Source organism: Bubalus bubalis, chromosome 20, assembly GCF_019923935.1.
Source record: "Bubalus bubalis isolate 160015118507 breed Murrah chromosome 20, NDDB_SH_1, whole genome shotgun sequence".
In the NCBI taxonomy this organism is placed as follows: Eukaryota; Metazoa; Chordata; class Mammalia; order Artiodactyla; family Bovidae; genus Bubalus; species Bubalus bubalis.
In genome coordinates, this window is record NC_059176.1 from 15,547,856 (window position 1) to 15,564,595 (window position 16,740).

Consider the following 16,740-nt stretch of genomic DNA (forward strand, 5'->3'; position numbering starts at 1 on the left):
TTTTTTACTTTACTAGCAGATCAGAACATGTATATGCTATACTATCTTATTTTATAAAACAGGCTTTAAAATGACAATGAAATAAAAAATTCAATGAATGAAAGAGGTAAACAATGTTTTAAAAATATGATAGCCATTTAATGCTTAAATGAAATTTTACACTTTGCAGCACAACAAAATTGTTTAAAATCTAGAATGTTTAACCTATGTCCTGAGAAAGGGCTCCATATCTATTTTCCATTTCTCTCTTTTCTCCCACTCTCATGATCTAGCTTGTGGGGCAGTAAACTAGGTTGTAAACGAGCTCAGAATCTGGACTCATGCTTCACGGCTTTAAATCATAGTACTGCCACTTCAACTATACAGAAAACGGGCAAGACACTTAACTGTATTTGTAAAATGGGGATAGAAGTATTAAAGTAGATCTTTCAGAACCTTTCTGAGGATTAAATGAAGAAAATGTAAAGGGCTTATCACAGAGACTAGCATATGGTAAATATCCAAATGTTACATTCCCATTTAAAAAAAAGCAAATCAAACCCTTAATGTAGGCCTCCTTTTAATAAATACTTAAAATTTTAATCTACACATGAATGTTTAAACTGAACATTCTATACTAACACTTCGCAGTTGGTAAGACCACAAAACTACAAAGTGGAAAATCCCAGGCAATATATATTTGAGTCACCATCCATTTTTATGTATATCTACTATGTAAACCATTAAGTAATAATAATAAAATAATAATAAAATAGAATTTAATACCATTGATGGTATTTTAATAAAAACAGGACAGTGGGGAGAGGACATGGCTGGTGGCAGTTAGGCTAAAGAGTATTGCAGAGTAAAAGGCACTAGTCAGATTCACTGATGAAGATTTTTAAAATATCTGATATTAAATGATACAGATCTTCTGGAAGCAACATGGATAGTCTTCTAAATTCTTCTTGGTTTTGATAGTTAACTCATAAAGTAAGCCTCATAAAGATACTGGCTTTGGATGGAAATGCTTTCTACTAGTAGTTGATGATAAAAGCTACAGGAAAATAAGTTGACTGTAACATTCATTACGAACTTTAGCACAATGTGCTACAGTAGGGCAGTGGGGTAATCAATGTGAAAATCTTTATTGGAGATGCTGTAGTATAGACAGATTAGATTTACAACTCTGGCATGATTATTTTTATCTTCAGGTAGCTCTTATTCTAAGCATTATCATTTTTATGTCTCACCAATTAAGCAATAAATTGTACAAATGACTTGCTTACTAAAACCAACACAAAACCTATCCTAAATAATAAAAAAAAAGTAAATCCAAATTAATAAAATCCTAAACCACCAAAACTTAACACTTTGGAAGCATATTAAATTTAACCAAGAATTTCTCATAATAAATTCAATAACAGTATTTCCAAAATTTGATCTGAGAAATACCTAACTTATTTGTTAAAAATATGTATTTCCAACCCCAAAGATTGATTCAGTATGTATAAGGTGAGGCCCCAGAATCTATATGTTATATGTATTCCTCATGATTCCTAGTAGTAGGCAAGTTTGAAAAACACTATTAGACAAGTTTGGCAAACACTGAACGTTGCATACAGAAGTGTACATTATTATAAGACCTATCACTCCACCAAAATTTAAATGACTCACAAGCTGATACAACTAGGGTTAGTTGCTGTTCAGTCACTCAGTCCTGTCTGATTCTTTGCAACTCCATGGACGGTAGCACTCCAGGCTTCCCTGTCCTTCCCTATCTCCCAGAGTTTGCTCAAACTCATGTCCATTGCTTCAATGATGCCATCCAACTATCTCATCCTCTGTCACCCACTTCTCCTCTCACACTCAATCTTTCCCAACATCAGGGTCTTTTACAATGAGTCAGCTCTTCATATCAGGTGGCCAAAGTACTAGAGTTTCAGCTTGAGCATCTGTCCTTCTAAGGAATATTCAGGGTTGATGATTGACTGGTTTGATCTCCTTGCTATCCAAGGCGCTCTCAAGAGTCTTCTCCAGCACCATAGTTCAAAAGCATCAATTCTTAGCATTTAGCCTTCTCTATGGCCCAACTCTCACATTAATTCCAAGGATATTCTTCCAAAGTAGGTTCCATTTTATAAACTGGATACAACCTAGCAAAAAATATGTCTTCAAACTAATAAATAATTTCTTAGGATGATCAGCCTTAAAAAAGAACTAAAGACTAAATTTATGTATTATATTAATATTTCTTTGGGTCTTTTCCTTTAGGAGAACAAATACTTACCAAGTGCCCACTATGTAGTAGGTGCCTTTTGTATGTTACACACTTAGACCTTCACTACCCTTCTCAAGGTTTGCATCACCAAATGAGGAAATTGAGTTTCTAAGCAATTAAGTAACTTCCACAGAACATGCATATGATTATTAAATATCAAACTGAGATTCCAGTTGGGTTCTCTCAGACTCCAAAGTACATAGGCATTGTCTTCCTGTGCTTAGTAGAATAACTATCTCTTAGTCTAACACACAAGGTTTGTGGAAGACAGTTTACCAGGTATATGTGGTTGAGCTCAGCATTAATAATTATGACAGGTACTTGGAGATAATCAGGCGTAAATAATTTCTGAGAATCAAGAATCTGAGAGTCCAAAAAAGTAAAATAATTATAATACCACTATAAAAATGTCAGGTTAAGTGTAATGACATTGCAAAAGAGGTAATATTAATTTTATCTGTGAATTGGGAAGGCATCCCAGAGAAAGCAACTTGAGTTGTTTTCAAAATAGCCTGGTGTATGGTATGGATTTCAGATTTCATCCAGAAGAATCAGCATGTACAACTAAGAGATAGGAAATGGTACTGAAGTACAACTAAGAGATAGGAAATGGTACTGAATGTGGTCTGAGTTAAATGGATTACAAGATACAAAGCAAAAAGGAAAATGAGGCTAGAGAGGTTTGCATGGACCAGATCACAGAAGAATCCTCTGAATAAATTTATATTGGGCAACATAGTCAATTTTGCATTATGGGGAATGGACTGTAAGTGAACGAAACCAAAGCTGGAGAGAAATGTTAGGTGGCTAAGTAAAAAATGTTTAAGAGTGATAGTGGGAATTAAAAAGAGATGAAGCTAAGACATAATTAGGAGGAAGCAATTTAAAATCTTAGCAAACAATTAGATACACACACAACTTTTAAAGAAAGTACTTATAAGTTAAAGTAGCCTTAAGGTTACAGGACTTTTACACTGAGATCATGTGAAAATAAACAGCATATCCTAAACTTGCTGTTGTTCAGTCCCTAAGTTGTATCCAGCTCTTTGTAACCCCATGGGCTGCAGCATGCCAAGCTTCCCTGTCCTTCACTGTCTCCCTGAATTTGCTCAACTTCATGTCCAGTGGTGCCATCCCACCATCTTATCCTATGTTGTCCCCTTCTCCTCCTGCTCTCAATCTTTCCCAACAACGGGGTTTTTCCAGTAAGTCGGTTCTTCACATCAGGTGACATACTGGAGTTTCAGCTTCAGCATCAGTCCTTCCAATGAATATTCAGGACTGATTTCCTTTAGGATTGACTGGTTGGATCTCCTTGCAGTCCAAGGGACTCTCAAGAGTACTCTCCAGCACCATAGTTTGAAAGCATGAATTCTTTGGCATTCACCTTTCTTTATAGTCCAACTCTTAACATCTGTACATGACTACTGGAAAAACCATAGCTTTAACTATATGGACCATTGTCAGCAAAGTGATGTCTTTCCTTTTTCATACACTATCTAGGTTTGTTATAGCTTTCTTTCCAAGGAGCAAGTGTCTTTTAATTTCATGGCTGCAGTTTCCACCTGCAGTGATTTTGGAGCCCAAGAAAATAAAATCTGTTTCCACTTTTTTCCCATCTGTTTGCTATGAAGTGATGGGACCAGATGCCACGATCTTATTTTTTTAAATGTTGAGTTTTAAGCCAGCTATCTCACTCTCCTCTTTCACTTTCATCAAGAGGCTCTTTAGTTCCTCTTCACTTTCTGCCATTAGAGGTGTATCATCTGCATATCTGAGGTTGTTGATATTTCTCCTGGCAATCTTGATTCCAGCTTGTAATTCATTCAGCTTGGCATTTTGCATGATATACTCTGCATATAATTTAAACAAGCAGAGTGACAATATTCAGCTTTGGCATACTCCTTTCCAAATTTCAAACCAGTCTGCTGTCCCATGTCCAGTTCTAACTGTTGCTTCTTGACCTGCATACAGATTTCTCAGAAGACAGGTCAGGTGGTCTGGTATTCCCATCTCTTTTAAGAATTTTCCACAGTTTGTTGTGATTCACAAGGTCAAAGCTTCAGCATAGTCAATGAAACAGAAGTAGATACTTCTCTGGAATTCCCTTGCTTTTTCTATGATCCAATGGATATTAGCAATTTGATTTCTGGTTCCTCTGCCTTTTCTAAATCCAGCTTGTACATCTGGAAGTTCACAGTTTATATACTGTTGAAGCTTAGCTTGAAGAATTTTGAGCATTACCTTGCTAGTATGTTAAATAAGCACAATTGTACAGTAGTTTGAGCATTCTTTGGCATTGGCTTTCTTTGAGATTGGAAAGAAAACTGACCTCTTCCAGCCTTGTGGCCACTGCTGAATTTTCCAAATTTGCTGGCATATTGAGTACAGCACTTTAGCAGCAGCATATTTTAGGATTTGAAACAGCTCAGCTAGAATTTCATCACCTCTACTAGCTTTGTGCACAGTGATGCTTCCTAAGGCCCAGGGGACTTCACATTCCAAGATGTCTGGCTCTAGGTGAGTGAACACACCATTGTGGTTATCCAGGTCACTAAGAGTTTTTTTGTATGGTTCTCCTGTGTATTTTTGCCACCTCTTCTTAATAGTTTCTGTCTCTGTTCGGTCCTTGCCATTTCTGTCCTTTATCAAGCCCATCTTTGTATGAAATGTTCCCTTGGTATCTCCAATTTTACTGAAGAGATCTCTAGTTTTTCCTTTCCTCTAGTCTTTCCTATTGTTTTCCTCTATTTCTATGCATTGTTCACTTAAGAAAGCTTTGTTATCTCTCCTTGCTACCCTCTGAAACTTTGCATTCAGGTGGGTCTATCTTTCCCTTTCTCCTTTGCCTTTTGCTTCTCTTCTTTTCTCAGCTATTTGTAAGGCCTAATCAGGCAACCACTTTGCCTTCTTGCATTTCTTTTTCTTTGGGATGGTATTGGTCACCGCCTCCTGTACAATGTTACAAACTTCCGACCATAGTTCTTCAGGAACTCTGTCTACCAGATCTAATCCTTGTTACAATTAATTCATAATTCAACAGTTTTACAAATCATAAAGAAGACTACATAAAGATTCCATCCTAAATGGATGAGAATCCAAATACTTTTCTAATTTGTTACCAATAACACAATCTATTTTCTAGGAACTGATGTTATAAATTAGTGACTCCCAGGTTGGTCTGTAAAATGTTTACACAAGATACACTAGTTAAATACTATTTTTAAAAGAAACTGTGTTGTTTGGTTCCCTGGTGGTTTCTAAACTATGCTGCATATTAGAATCACCTAGAGAGTTCTCAAAAACTTTGATGTCCAGGTCGCATTCTGTATCAATTAAATCAAAATGTCCTGGCATAGGAGCCAGCATGGGTAGCTTATAGACTTAAAGGAGGGACCAATTACACAGGTATTCCAGAAAGAATACAGTATTTATTCTTGCCACAATGACCTTTTAAGGAGTTAAAAGATGATTAGTCTTAATTGGTGATTGTAAAACTTCTAAATCTAAAATGCATTTGCCATCAGTCCATCACTTTTTTATCATCTAAAAATCTGTAAATCATATTTATGACAGAGTCATAGAATACCTGTCCTGGGGCTGTGTTCAGCTACCTGAGAGTTCTTATTCTTCGCCGAAGAAAGTCTTGTTGGACAAGGTTTTGATCCAAAAGTTGGAAATATGTCTGACCTACAATGAAACAAGATAATTTCAATAAATATTGAAGATCCATAACTATTAACAGTCTTATATAAAACATTCTCTATACTTTAATTAACTTACTAGACTTAGATAATAAGGCAGCAAAAAGTATGAAAAAATAAGGCTATTTCTTATTGGTATTCCTAGTTCACCTTTTGAACTTCCAACCTTTTCAACATATCAGTTCAGTTCAGTTCATTTCAGTTCAGATGAGTTGCATCTGACTCTTTGCAATCCCATGGGCTGTAGCACACCAGGCTTCCCTGTCCATCACCACTCCCAGAGCTTGCTCAAACTCATGTCCATAGAGTTGGTGATGCCATCCAACCATTTCATGCTCTGTCATCCCCTTCTCCTCCTGCCTTCAATTTTTCCCAGCATCAAGGTCTTTTCCAAGGAGTCAGCTCTTCACATCAGGTGGCCAAAGTATTAGAGTTTCAGCTTCAGCATCAGTCCTTCCAATGAATAATCACGACTGATTTCCTTTAGGATTGACTGGTTGGATCTCCCTGCAGTCCAAGGGACTCTCAAGAGTCTTCTCCAACATCACAGTTCAAAAACATCAATTCTTTGGCACTCATCTTTATTTATTGTCCAACTCTCACATCCATACATGACTACTGGAAAAACCATAGCTTTGACTATATGGACCTTTGTTGGCAAAGTAATGTCTCTGTTTTTTAATATGCTGTTTAGGTTTGTCATAGCTTTTCTTCCAAGGAGCAAGCATATTTTCAACATATGGTCAATCCTTATTCATGAGAGGATTACCAAAGGAAATTAAGACTGCAATTTGTGCTGTATAATCTTTCTTTTCATTGAGTTATACAAGCCCTTTCGCCACAACAAGGCTGTGATCCATGAAGGGGATACGCAGAATACATCATTCAAAATGCTGGGCTGGATGAATCACAACCTGGAATCAACACTGCAGGAAGAAATATCCACAACCTCAGATATGCTGTAGACAATATCATTCTAACAGTAGAAAGTGAAAAGGAATTAGAGAGCCTCTTGAGGAGAGTGTAAAAGCTGCCCTGAAACTCAACATTACAAAAACTAAGATGGCATCTGGTCCCATCACTTTAAGGCAAATAGAAGGGCAAAAAGTAGAAATAGTTGACAATTTTTATTTTGTTGGGCTCCAAATTCACTGTGGAAGATGACTGCAGCCATAAAATTAAAAGACAATTGCTCCTTGGAAGGAAAGCTATGACAAGCCTAGACAGAGTATTAAAAAGCAGAGTTATCACTTTGATGACAAAGATTGATGTAGTCAAACGTAGTTTTTCCAGGAGTCATGTATGCATGTGAGAGCTGGACCATCAAACTTTGAATTGTGGTGCTGAAAACTGTTGAGAATACCCCTGGATTGCAAGGAGAACAAACCAGCCAATACTAAAGGAAATCAACCCTTGAATATTCACTGGAAGGCCTACTGCTGAAGTTGAAGTTCCAATACTTCGGCTACCTGACAAGACAAGCTGATTCACTGGAAAAGACCCTGATGCTGGGAAAGATTGAAGGTAAAATGAGAAGGGGGAGACAGAATGAGAAGGTTAGATAGCATCACCAACTCAGTGGACTTGAATTTGAGCAAACTCAGAGAGACAGTGGAGGACAGAGGAGCCTGGTGTGCATGGGGTCACAAAGAGTTGGACATGACTTGGTGACTGAACAACAACAAATCTTTGCGTGTGTGTGTTGGCGGCAGTGGGCAGGGGGGAAACCTGATCCAAACCTGATCATTCCAGAACTAAGCCAAATGATTCCAGTTATCTAATATATTATCTACCTTCATATATAATATAAAAATAGGGACTTTATAATAAATAAGAGATCAGCAACAAGTGAATTTAGCAAATGTGTGCTTTCTTCCTGGACTAGTTTTTGCTATTCTTTGACTTTAAAAAGGCCAATAGGCCTTGTTTCACAAAGAAATCAAACTGAAGAATATTGTCTGTAGATAAGGGAACTGTTTAAAATCAGTAAGAGCTAGTACGCCAATAAGTTAGTGATGGATATTATAAAGAAGAGATTTTACAAAGAAGTACAATTTTTGTAGGTGGGCAGGCATATTTCTTAATTGGCCTAGTGAGAAATCAATGCTAAAAATTTTAAGAATAATTACTCTAGATTAGATGACTGTCAATTTACATTGATTGCATTGACTGTCAATTTACATTATACTGGGTATATTGGACTTGGATGAAAGAAAGTATTTCATTCTGTAGAAAAGTGTTTCTCAATAATTTTTCCTTCCCAATCTACATTAAGGATGAAAGCCCTGTAGTCAGTAGTAGTGACTTTCTTTGGCAATGATTCTTAAGGCAGGATGTAAGCAGGTTGAGAATTACTGCTCTTAAACTAATAAAATTAAATGTAGAAATAGTAAATTCATTAAAGATAATTCAGTCCATAACTGAGGGTATACTGAACTCCTTTTACATAGAGTTCAATATCTGAAGAGATAATCCAATGAGACAACATCAGGAATAGTAAATTCTAAATGCTGTAATATAAAAATGAACTTTCCTTCCCAATTGTGTTCTAGATTACTTACAGAACCTTGAAACTGTAAGAGTATGTAATATAAAATTTCACATCCTTGGAAGATAAAGGAAAAACTTTAGGTCTAAAAGATAAATGTATATATTTTAAATGTCTGGTAACTTCACCAGCCCACACAGCCATTCCAAATTCATTCTGTAAATCTATTACATTATTCTACCCAGGTAATTACAACAAAGGAATTTCCAGTAAGAAAAAATTTCCAAATGCAAAATAAGCTGCTACTGAAATTAAAAAATATGGGGAAGAAAATCTGGGATGAGACAAACCTTTCACAACGGACACAAAAATTTGGTTTAATTCTATGTACTGCTGAAATAAAATACCCTTTCACATTAATGTTCAGAGAACACCATCTTTCCTTTAAATATGTAATCTCTACCTACATTATTAGAGGTTCTAGTTTACTTAAGTGAAAATAATTTAAATTTAATTTTAAATATCTACTTCTAATGTCAATAGCTATATATAAACATGGGCTTTCCAGGGGGCAACAGTGGTAAAGAACCCGCCTGCCAATGTAGGAGATGTAATAAATGCAGGCTGGATCCCTAGTAGGGAAGATGCCCTGGAGGAGGGCATGACAACCCACTCCAGTATTCTTGCTTTGAGAATCCCATGGACAGAGGAGCCTGGTGGGCATAGGGTCGCAAACAGTTGGACACAACTGAAGCAACCTAGCAAACATATATATACATGGTATAGGATAAAATCAAAGGAAAATGAAATTAAACAGACCAACAACAAATGTCATAAAGGATGTGAAACAACTGAAACTGTCATACATTGCTGATGGGAGTATAAAACTGCAGCAGCATCTTAGAAAACTGTTTAGCAGTTATTTGAAAAGTTAGATGTCCATGTACCCAAGACCTAACAATTTTACTCTTAGGTTATTGTCTAAAGTAAAGAGGAATACACCTGAAACTAACACAACACTGCAAATCAACTATAGTCCAATATAAAGTAAAATTAAAAAAATAAATAACTAAAATGAAATAAAGAGGGAAAGGATTCCCCCAAATCCTAGAATAGGGTCACAGACATTTTCAAAAATCAAGGTAGGATCACTCTTTTAAGATTGAGAGGTTATTGAGGTAATCTGGAAAAGTTTGTCAAAGTGCTATGCTGTCGGCGTAGAATGATCAGGACTCTAATTCTAGCGCTATTGTAGTAAGGAAATTCCCAAGAGGGCCACAAAAGCTATGGCATGGAGTCCTAAATTCCCACAAGGTAATGGAATAACAAAATAAGAAGTATTTGGGTAATGGCTGGGTGGAGTTTATCCACATCAGAGGAAATTAGTGCTGAGTTTTAAACAAAAGCAGTAATATCAGCTATTAGTCGATTGCCAAAGAGTTAATGATACAGAAAAGAGCTAAAGGACAAACAGTATTAGGATAAATCTTAGACAGGCAGAATAACAAGTGCAACTTTGAGACTAGGCTTTATATTAATTTAGTTGGGGTTGTGTTCTATCTCTCCTCCCACACCCCAAACTAAGGCTAAGCAAGGTAATATCTGTAAACTTTGCTGTTGTCTTTTAATTGTACTTTAATGTTTTAAAAACTAGTAATTAAATAATTTCAAAGTTTAAAAAAAAATACGATATTAGAGCTTCAGATTAAAAATTATAGATTAAAATTCATTTAACACATCAAAAAATAAAATACATTATTCTCTTCCCCTGGGGAGTTGTTGACAGAGAAGAAGTCAAGGATTCTTGGCTGTAAACTCCACTTTCACTGTAGGAACTGATATTTGGAGAGGAAGATCGAGATGGGGAATCCACAGTCAAGTCAAGCTTCATGGCGGAATCTGGGCTTTCAAGATCAGAAGTACTGCCACTCAGTTTTGCTCTTTTCTTAGCTGCGCTATTACGAAGGGACCTAAGAGAGCTCTGCATCTAAGGAAAAAGAAAAAAAACTTTACAAAATAATTATATAAATAAAAGTTATCCTTAGATTTAAAACTCTAATAACTAAACCGAGCTAGCCACTCTTCAATCTAACACTAACAAGACCGATGTTAACATATCTGTATAAATACAGACCTTAGTACTCAGGTATGTATAAACAACCTCCTAGGCTAAAAGTTCCTTAAGAGGAAGGACTGCAAGATATTATTCATCATGTTATTTTCAGCACTGGGTATAATGACTAATACACTGTAAAAATTCAGTTCATAAAGTGAATGACTGAATCAGATGGTAGACAGCCCAGCTGAAGTCACCTTAGAGAGTCACCTAAGTGTGCTGATGTGGGTGTAGTTCTTTAGCATTTAGGTCAACAGTGTGCTGTGTCATTCTATTAAATAGAACTATTTAATAGTTCTATGAGAAGGTTAGCGAAAAAGTAAGCAGCTTTCCAAATTTGAAGCTTACATCAACCTTGCCAGTGTCCAGAGAATAATAGATCAGTGTATGTAACTTCTGAAGAAAAGTATTTACAAAAATGCAGAGTAGAAACCTGCATTCAGTTCAGTTCAGTTCAGTTGCTCAGTCATGTCCGACTCTTTGCGACCCCATGAATCACAGCACGCCAGGTCTCCCTGTCCATCACCAACTCCTGGAGTTCACTCAAACTCATGTCCATTGAGTCAGTGATGCCATCCAGCCATCTTATCCTCTGTCGTCCCCTTCTCCTCTTGCCCCCAATCCCTCCCAGCATCAGGGTCTTTTCCAATGAGTCAACTCTTTGCATGAGGTGGCCAAAGTACTGGAGTTTCAGCTTTAGCATCAGTCCTTCCAATGAACATCCAGGACTGATCTCCTTTAGAATGGACCGGTTGGATCTCCTTGCAGTCCAAGGGACTCTCAAGAGTCTTCTCCAACACCACAGTTCAAAAGCATCAATTCTTCGGCACTCAGCTTTCTTCACAGTCCAACTCTCACATCCATACATGACCACTAGAAAAATCATAGCCTTGACTAGACAGACCTCTGTTGGCAAAGTAATGTCTCTGCTTTTTAATATGCTATCTAGGTTGGTCATAACTTTCCTTCCAAGGAGTAAGCATCTTTTAATTTCATGGCTGCAATCACCATCTGCAATGATTTTGGAGCCCCCAAAAATAAGGTCTGACACTGTTTCTACTGTTTCTCCATCTATTTGCCATGAAGTGATGGGACCCGATGCCATGATCTTCGTTTTCTGAATGTTGAGCTTTAAGCCAATTTTTTCACTCTCCTCTTTCACTTTCATCAAGAGGCTTTTTAGTTCCTCTTCACTTTTTGCCGTAAGGGGGGTATCATCTGCATATCTTAGGTTATTGATATTTCTCCTGGCAATCTTGATTCCAGCTTATGCTTCTTCCAGCCCATATCCAAGGTAAGAGAAATCTTCATAACATATATATTAAATTTGGGAACAGAACCTTGAACAAATTAAGGAACTCAGAAATATACATAAATTATATTTTGCTTACATTTTGATTAAGTATGGCCACTTCCCTAGTAAGTCCTTGGAAGGTTGAATATTTAAAAATAGTAATATCTGTTTTGGAGAAGGTGATGGCACCCCACTTCAGTACTCTTGCCTGGAAAATCCCATGGATGGAGGAGCCTGGTGGGCTGTAGTCCATGGGGTCGCGAAGAGTTGGACATGACTGAGCGACTTCACTTTCACTTTTTACTTTCATGCGCTGGAGAAGAAAATGGCAACCCACTCCAGTGTTCTTGCCTGGAGAATCCCAGGGATGGGGGAGCCTAGTGGGCTGCTGTCTATGGGGTCACACAGAGTCGGACACAACTGAAGCGACTTAGCAGCAGCAGTAGCAGATCTGTTTATATGTACTAATTATAAAAAAGAAATTACCTCTTCAATTACCCACTAAAAGGATTATTTTTAAGTTATCATAAAAAGTAATACAAAGATATGTAGGATCAGATGAAATTTATGAGCTAGGAAAGTGTCTTTTTAAAACCATCACAATATTGTCATTATTCTCCAGTTAAAATAAATTAATTAAAAAAAAGTACCTCTTCTATAAGGTTCTTTTCTATAAATAAATTCCATTTCTAGTACCATTGGAATATAACAGGAAAAACAAAAAGAAAAGGAAAAAAACAAGGAAAAACTTAACAAGCAGTTAGAAGCTGGAATGAGCAGTTCATTAAGAACCAGTTTTGGTTCTTTAGAAGTCAGTTTTATACAGGCTTAATGTTAGCTTTTTAAATAAATATGCATTAATTTTTTTTTTTTAGTCAACTATTAGTACTGATGCCTCAGATCTTAAAGATGGGCTAAACTAAGACCATAATAAGACCATCAAATATCATCATTGGCTGTTTTAGTTTACATATTTAATGTAAAACACTTTTAAGCCTGATATCAGACAAACTGAAATGATAAAAAGGAAGCATCTGTGGAAACAGTGCTCTGAATCCAAAGTAATATAGCAACCACATTCCTTCTCTGGCATAATTAATATGCATAGTTCTCATGCTGGCAATACATTTTTATAGTACAAATGGAGTTATCTAGGATTCAAAGATGAATATAAAATATGATCTCAATTCCATAACTTGTATGTATGCACAAGGGATATGCTCAAGAATGTTTACTGCAGCATTGTTTACAATAGCAAAAGATGAGGAATAAGCCAAAATCAATTATATGAGTGTGCGTGTGCTAAATTTCTCTATTACAGTTTCACGTGTATGTGTGCTTAAGTCACTTCAGATGTGTATGACTCTTTGTGACCCTATGGACCGTAGCCCAGCAGGCTCCTCTGTCCATGGGATTTTCCAGGCAAAAATACTGGAATGGGTTGCTGTGCCCTATTCCAGGGGATCTTTCTGACCCAGGGATCGAACCTGCGTCTCTTATGTCTCCTGCATTGACAGGTGGGTTCTTTACCACTAGTGGCACCTGGGAAGCTCATCCATTATATATACTGTACATTACAATATACAGAGATACTATATATTATATATATTGTAATATATATTATATACATTGTAATGTGTAGGAATATACTATAAATAAATGCATCAAATATTACTATATTAACATAAAAAGTATATACATACATAAAACACAAATTAATGGTAATAGTGGTTGTCTCTGGTGAAGAGGAAAGAGAAACTGGATTGGGGAGGGAACTACGTTATGTCTCATTATTTTTCATTTAGGAAAAATATGACAAATTGTTCATTTTGGGGGGGGCTTAGTGCATAGCTGTATTGCCGTATTATTTGTATTTTTGATTTTAAAAGGAATAATATATATACAGGAGAAATATTGGAAGGAAAGACATTAGTGTGTTAATGATAAACTATTCAGGGTAGTGTAATTTAGTGTGATAAATTTTCTTCCTAATACTTCACTATAGTTTCCATGTTTTCTACTGCAAACACGTAAAATATTTTTATAAGTAAGACAAGATGTTATGCGATTCAAAGTACTTGATTTTTCCTTAAATGAAAACTATTATATTATAAACAACTACAAGCATTTAGAAATTATTGAAAGCATTTGGTTCTAACCTCTTCTTGATCTAAATCTTTATCCCTGATATTTAATTCTGAAAGATCAACTGTAAGATTATCTTTTTCACTCTTCCAAATGTCATCAGGCTCTTTCTTTTTGGGTCCCACTGTGCTTAGATCAGCTTTATCAGGCAAAAGGCTGATTCCCCGTGGAATGGGAGGTACAGGTTTGGTCCCATTTAAGCCTCGTCGGGAAGATGGTGATCTCACCAAAGCAGGAGTAAGTTGAACTTGAGGAGGTTTCTCTTGAGAATTTTCTCCTGCATGGAAAAGACACATTACTTCTTTTCTTTTTTCAACTTCAAATTGGAAAACAAGTTAGCATTAAATCACAAGTGTTTAGGATTAGTTGTTTTTAAATTAAAAAGCACACTATATTAGAAATAAAGATTGCTACTTGAGATTAAAAAAAAAAATTGTTCCCTAACAAATATAACAAAAATGGACCAACCAGAATCCTTTCATATGAAATACAAATATTATATACCAAGTGAATTTTTTTTTTGGCCATGCTGCTCAGCCTGTAGGATCTTAGGTCCCCAAACAGGGATTGAATCCAGGCTCTCAGCAGTGAAAGCTCACAGTTCTAATCACAGGACTGCCAGGGAACTTCCTGAAATGTCTATCTTCATACGTATCACCAGGATTAATATTTGTATAGTAAAGTCCACAATAACCTAGGAACGTTAATGATCTGGCTTGATCTAAGAAACACTTGATGTAAGCACACTTGAACGACTACTATGTGCAAAGCAGTAACACTGGGCACTAAGGAGAACAAGTTAAACAATATTTCAGCTTTCAATACAGTATTTGATTTTGGAGGAAAGACAAATACAGAAAAAAATTAACAGAAGAAAATGAAGGCTCAATGCTAAAAGAAAGTAATAAATTTGGCTGACTATGCAATAAACTGATGTTATGGTTGTAAACTGGAAGATTCGTGCTGTGGGGTAGTTTAAAGGTGAAATATTTGACCATAGGGGCTGGGGTTAGGGAAGCATTTGGGACATGGGACTCACCTTTCACAGACTTTCTGAAACTGAATCTGTCTTGAATAAACATACATGCTAATATTATGATTTTGGTGTGGGCTATTGTTAAGGATATTTTAGTTGATAACAACAGTAGTGTATGTGTGCTCAGTCGCTCAGTCATGTTTGACACTTTGTAACACCATGGAGCCTGTCAGGCTCCTCTGTCCATGGAATTTTCTAGGCAAGAATACTGGAGTGGGTTGCCATTTCCTACTCCAGGAGATGTTCCTGAACACGCATCTCTTGTGTCTCCTGCACTGACAGGCAGTCTTTACCACTCAGCCACCTGGGAAGCCCAACAAACAGCAGAAAACCCATCAAAATAATTTTGATAGTAACATTCAATAAATGTTGATACTAGACACTGAGGTAAAGATATGAACAATATTTTATGTTTGTAAAGCTAAAAGTTGTTTGTAGGCTCTCAGACTGTTCATATTCATGTCCATTATAAAGCACTATTATTTAGTTCTACAAAAGGATTCTGAAGTGGCAATACAAGAAAAAAAAAGAAATGACAATTTAAACTGAATTTTATATTATACATTTGATCTATTGAACATTCCATTAATATTTTGCTAAATATTTACTAATTTAGAGAAATAAAATGCAATTTACTTTTAAAGATCTGACAACCCTAACTTCAAATAATTATTCAAACATACAAATATTTGAACAAAGTATTAATTTTTACCATCATATATACCTGTAGGATCAGACGATTTTTGGCTGACAAGCTTTTTCTGTGGACTTGGCTTTGGAAGCCCTTCAAAGCTTTTAAGAGGCCAGGAACTTGAGAAATTAACGGAATTATCTTGAGACTTCTTTGGAGACACAGTAAGAGACGTGTGCTTTGGACTAGTTCGAGGTGACGAGAGAGGACAGGATGGAAGAAGAACAGCTCCTGAACTTGAATTTGGACCAGAGTATGACGAACGCTCTGTGTGACTACCAAATGTCTGCTGTGTCTTACTACCAAAACATAGGCTAGCACAAACTGTAATAAGACAAAAGAGAATATTATTTATTTATACACATCTTCTAATTTTAAGTTTTTTTGCTTTTCACATCCAGGTTTTTAATCCTATCTGGCATCCATACTTTTGCAGGTAAAAACCTAATTTAACTTTCTTCTATAGAGATAGTGTAATTCTCCCAGTGCCACTTTTTGAGCCATCCACTCTTTCCCTTTCATCTCTAAATCTCCCATATGTATATTTGAGTCTATTCTTAGGTGCTTCTTATGGGTTCCATTAATCTTTTTTTCTGTTTCTACAGTAGTACCACAATGCTTTATTTATCCTCACACTGATAAGTCTCTTTCCATTTTTTTTTCCAGTTTTGTGAGATGGCTGACATACATTATACACCATGATGGTTTGATATACATATAGTAGTTGTTTAGTCTGTAAGTCATCTCTGACTCTCAACCCATGGGCTGCAGTGTGCTAGGCTTTTCTGTCCTTCACAGTCTCTTGGGAGTTTGCTCAAACTCATGTCCATTGAGTCGATGATGCCATCCAACCATGTCATCCTCTGTCACTCCCTTCTCCTCCTGCCCTCAATCTTTCCCAGCATCAGGACGTTTTCCAATGAATCAGCTCTTTCCATTAAGTGGCCAAAGTATCGACGCTTCAGCTTCAGCATATATAGAGAGTGAAAAGTATATGGATAGTGAA

The 16,740-nt window shown here is 36.4% G+C and overlaps 1 protein-coding gene across 4 annotated transcripts in view; it reads right to left on the minus strand.

The window, feature by feature from the left end:
* Positions 1-16,740, minus strand: part of TOGARAM1 (TOG array regulator of axonemal microtubules 1) — a 79,732-nt gene that overhangs the window by 37,492 nt on the left and 25,500 nt on the right. For all 4 annotated transcript variants that reach the window (XM_025271419.3, XM_025271420.3, XM_025271418.3 and 1 more), the window contains 4 exons: positions 15,768-16,058; positions 14,022-14,284; positions 10,207-10,439; positions 5,850-5,950 (listed from right to left, as the gene is read on the minus strand). In XM_025271419.3, the coding sequence (XP_025127204.3) occupies positions 5,850-5,950; positions 10,207-10,439; positions 14,022-14,284; positions 15,768-16,058 (888 nt within the window). The remainder of the gene's footprint in view (positions 1-5,849; positions 5,951-10,206; positions 10,440-14,021; positions 14,285-15,767; positions 16,059-16,740) is intronic.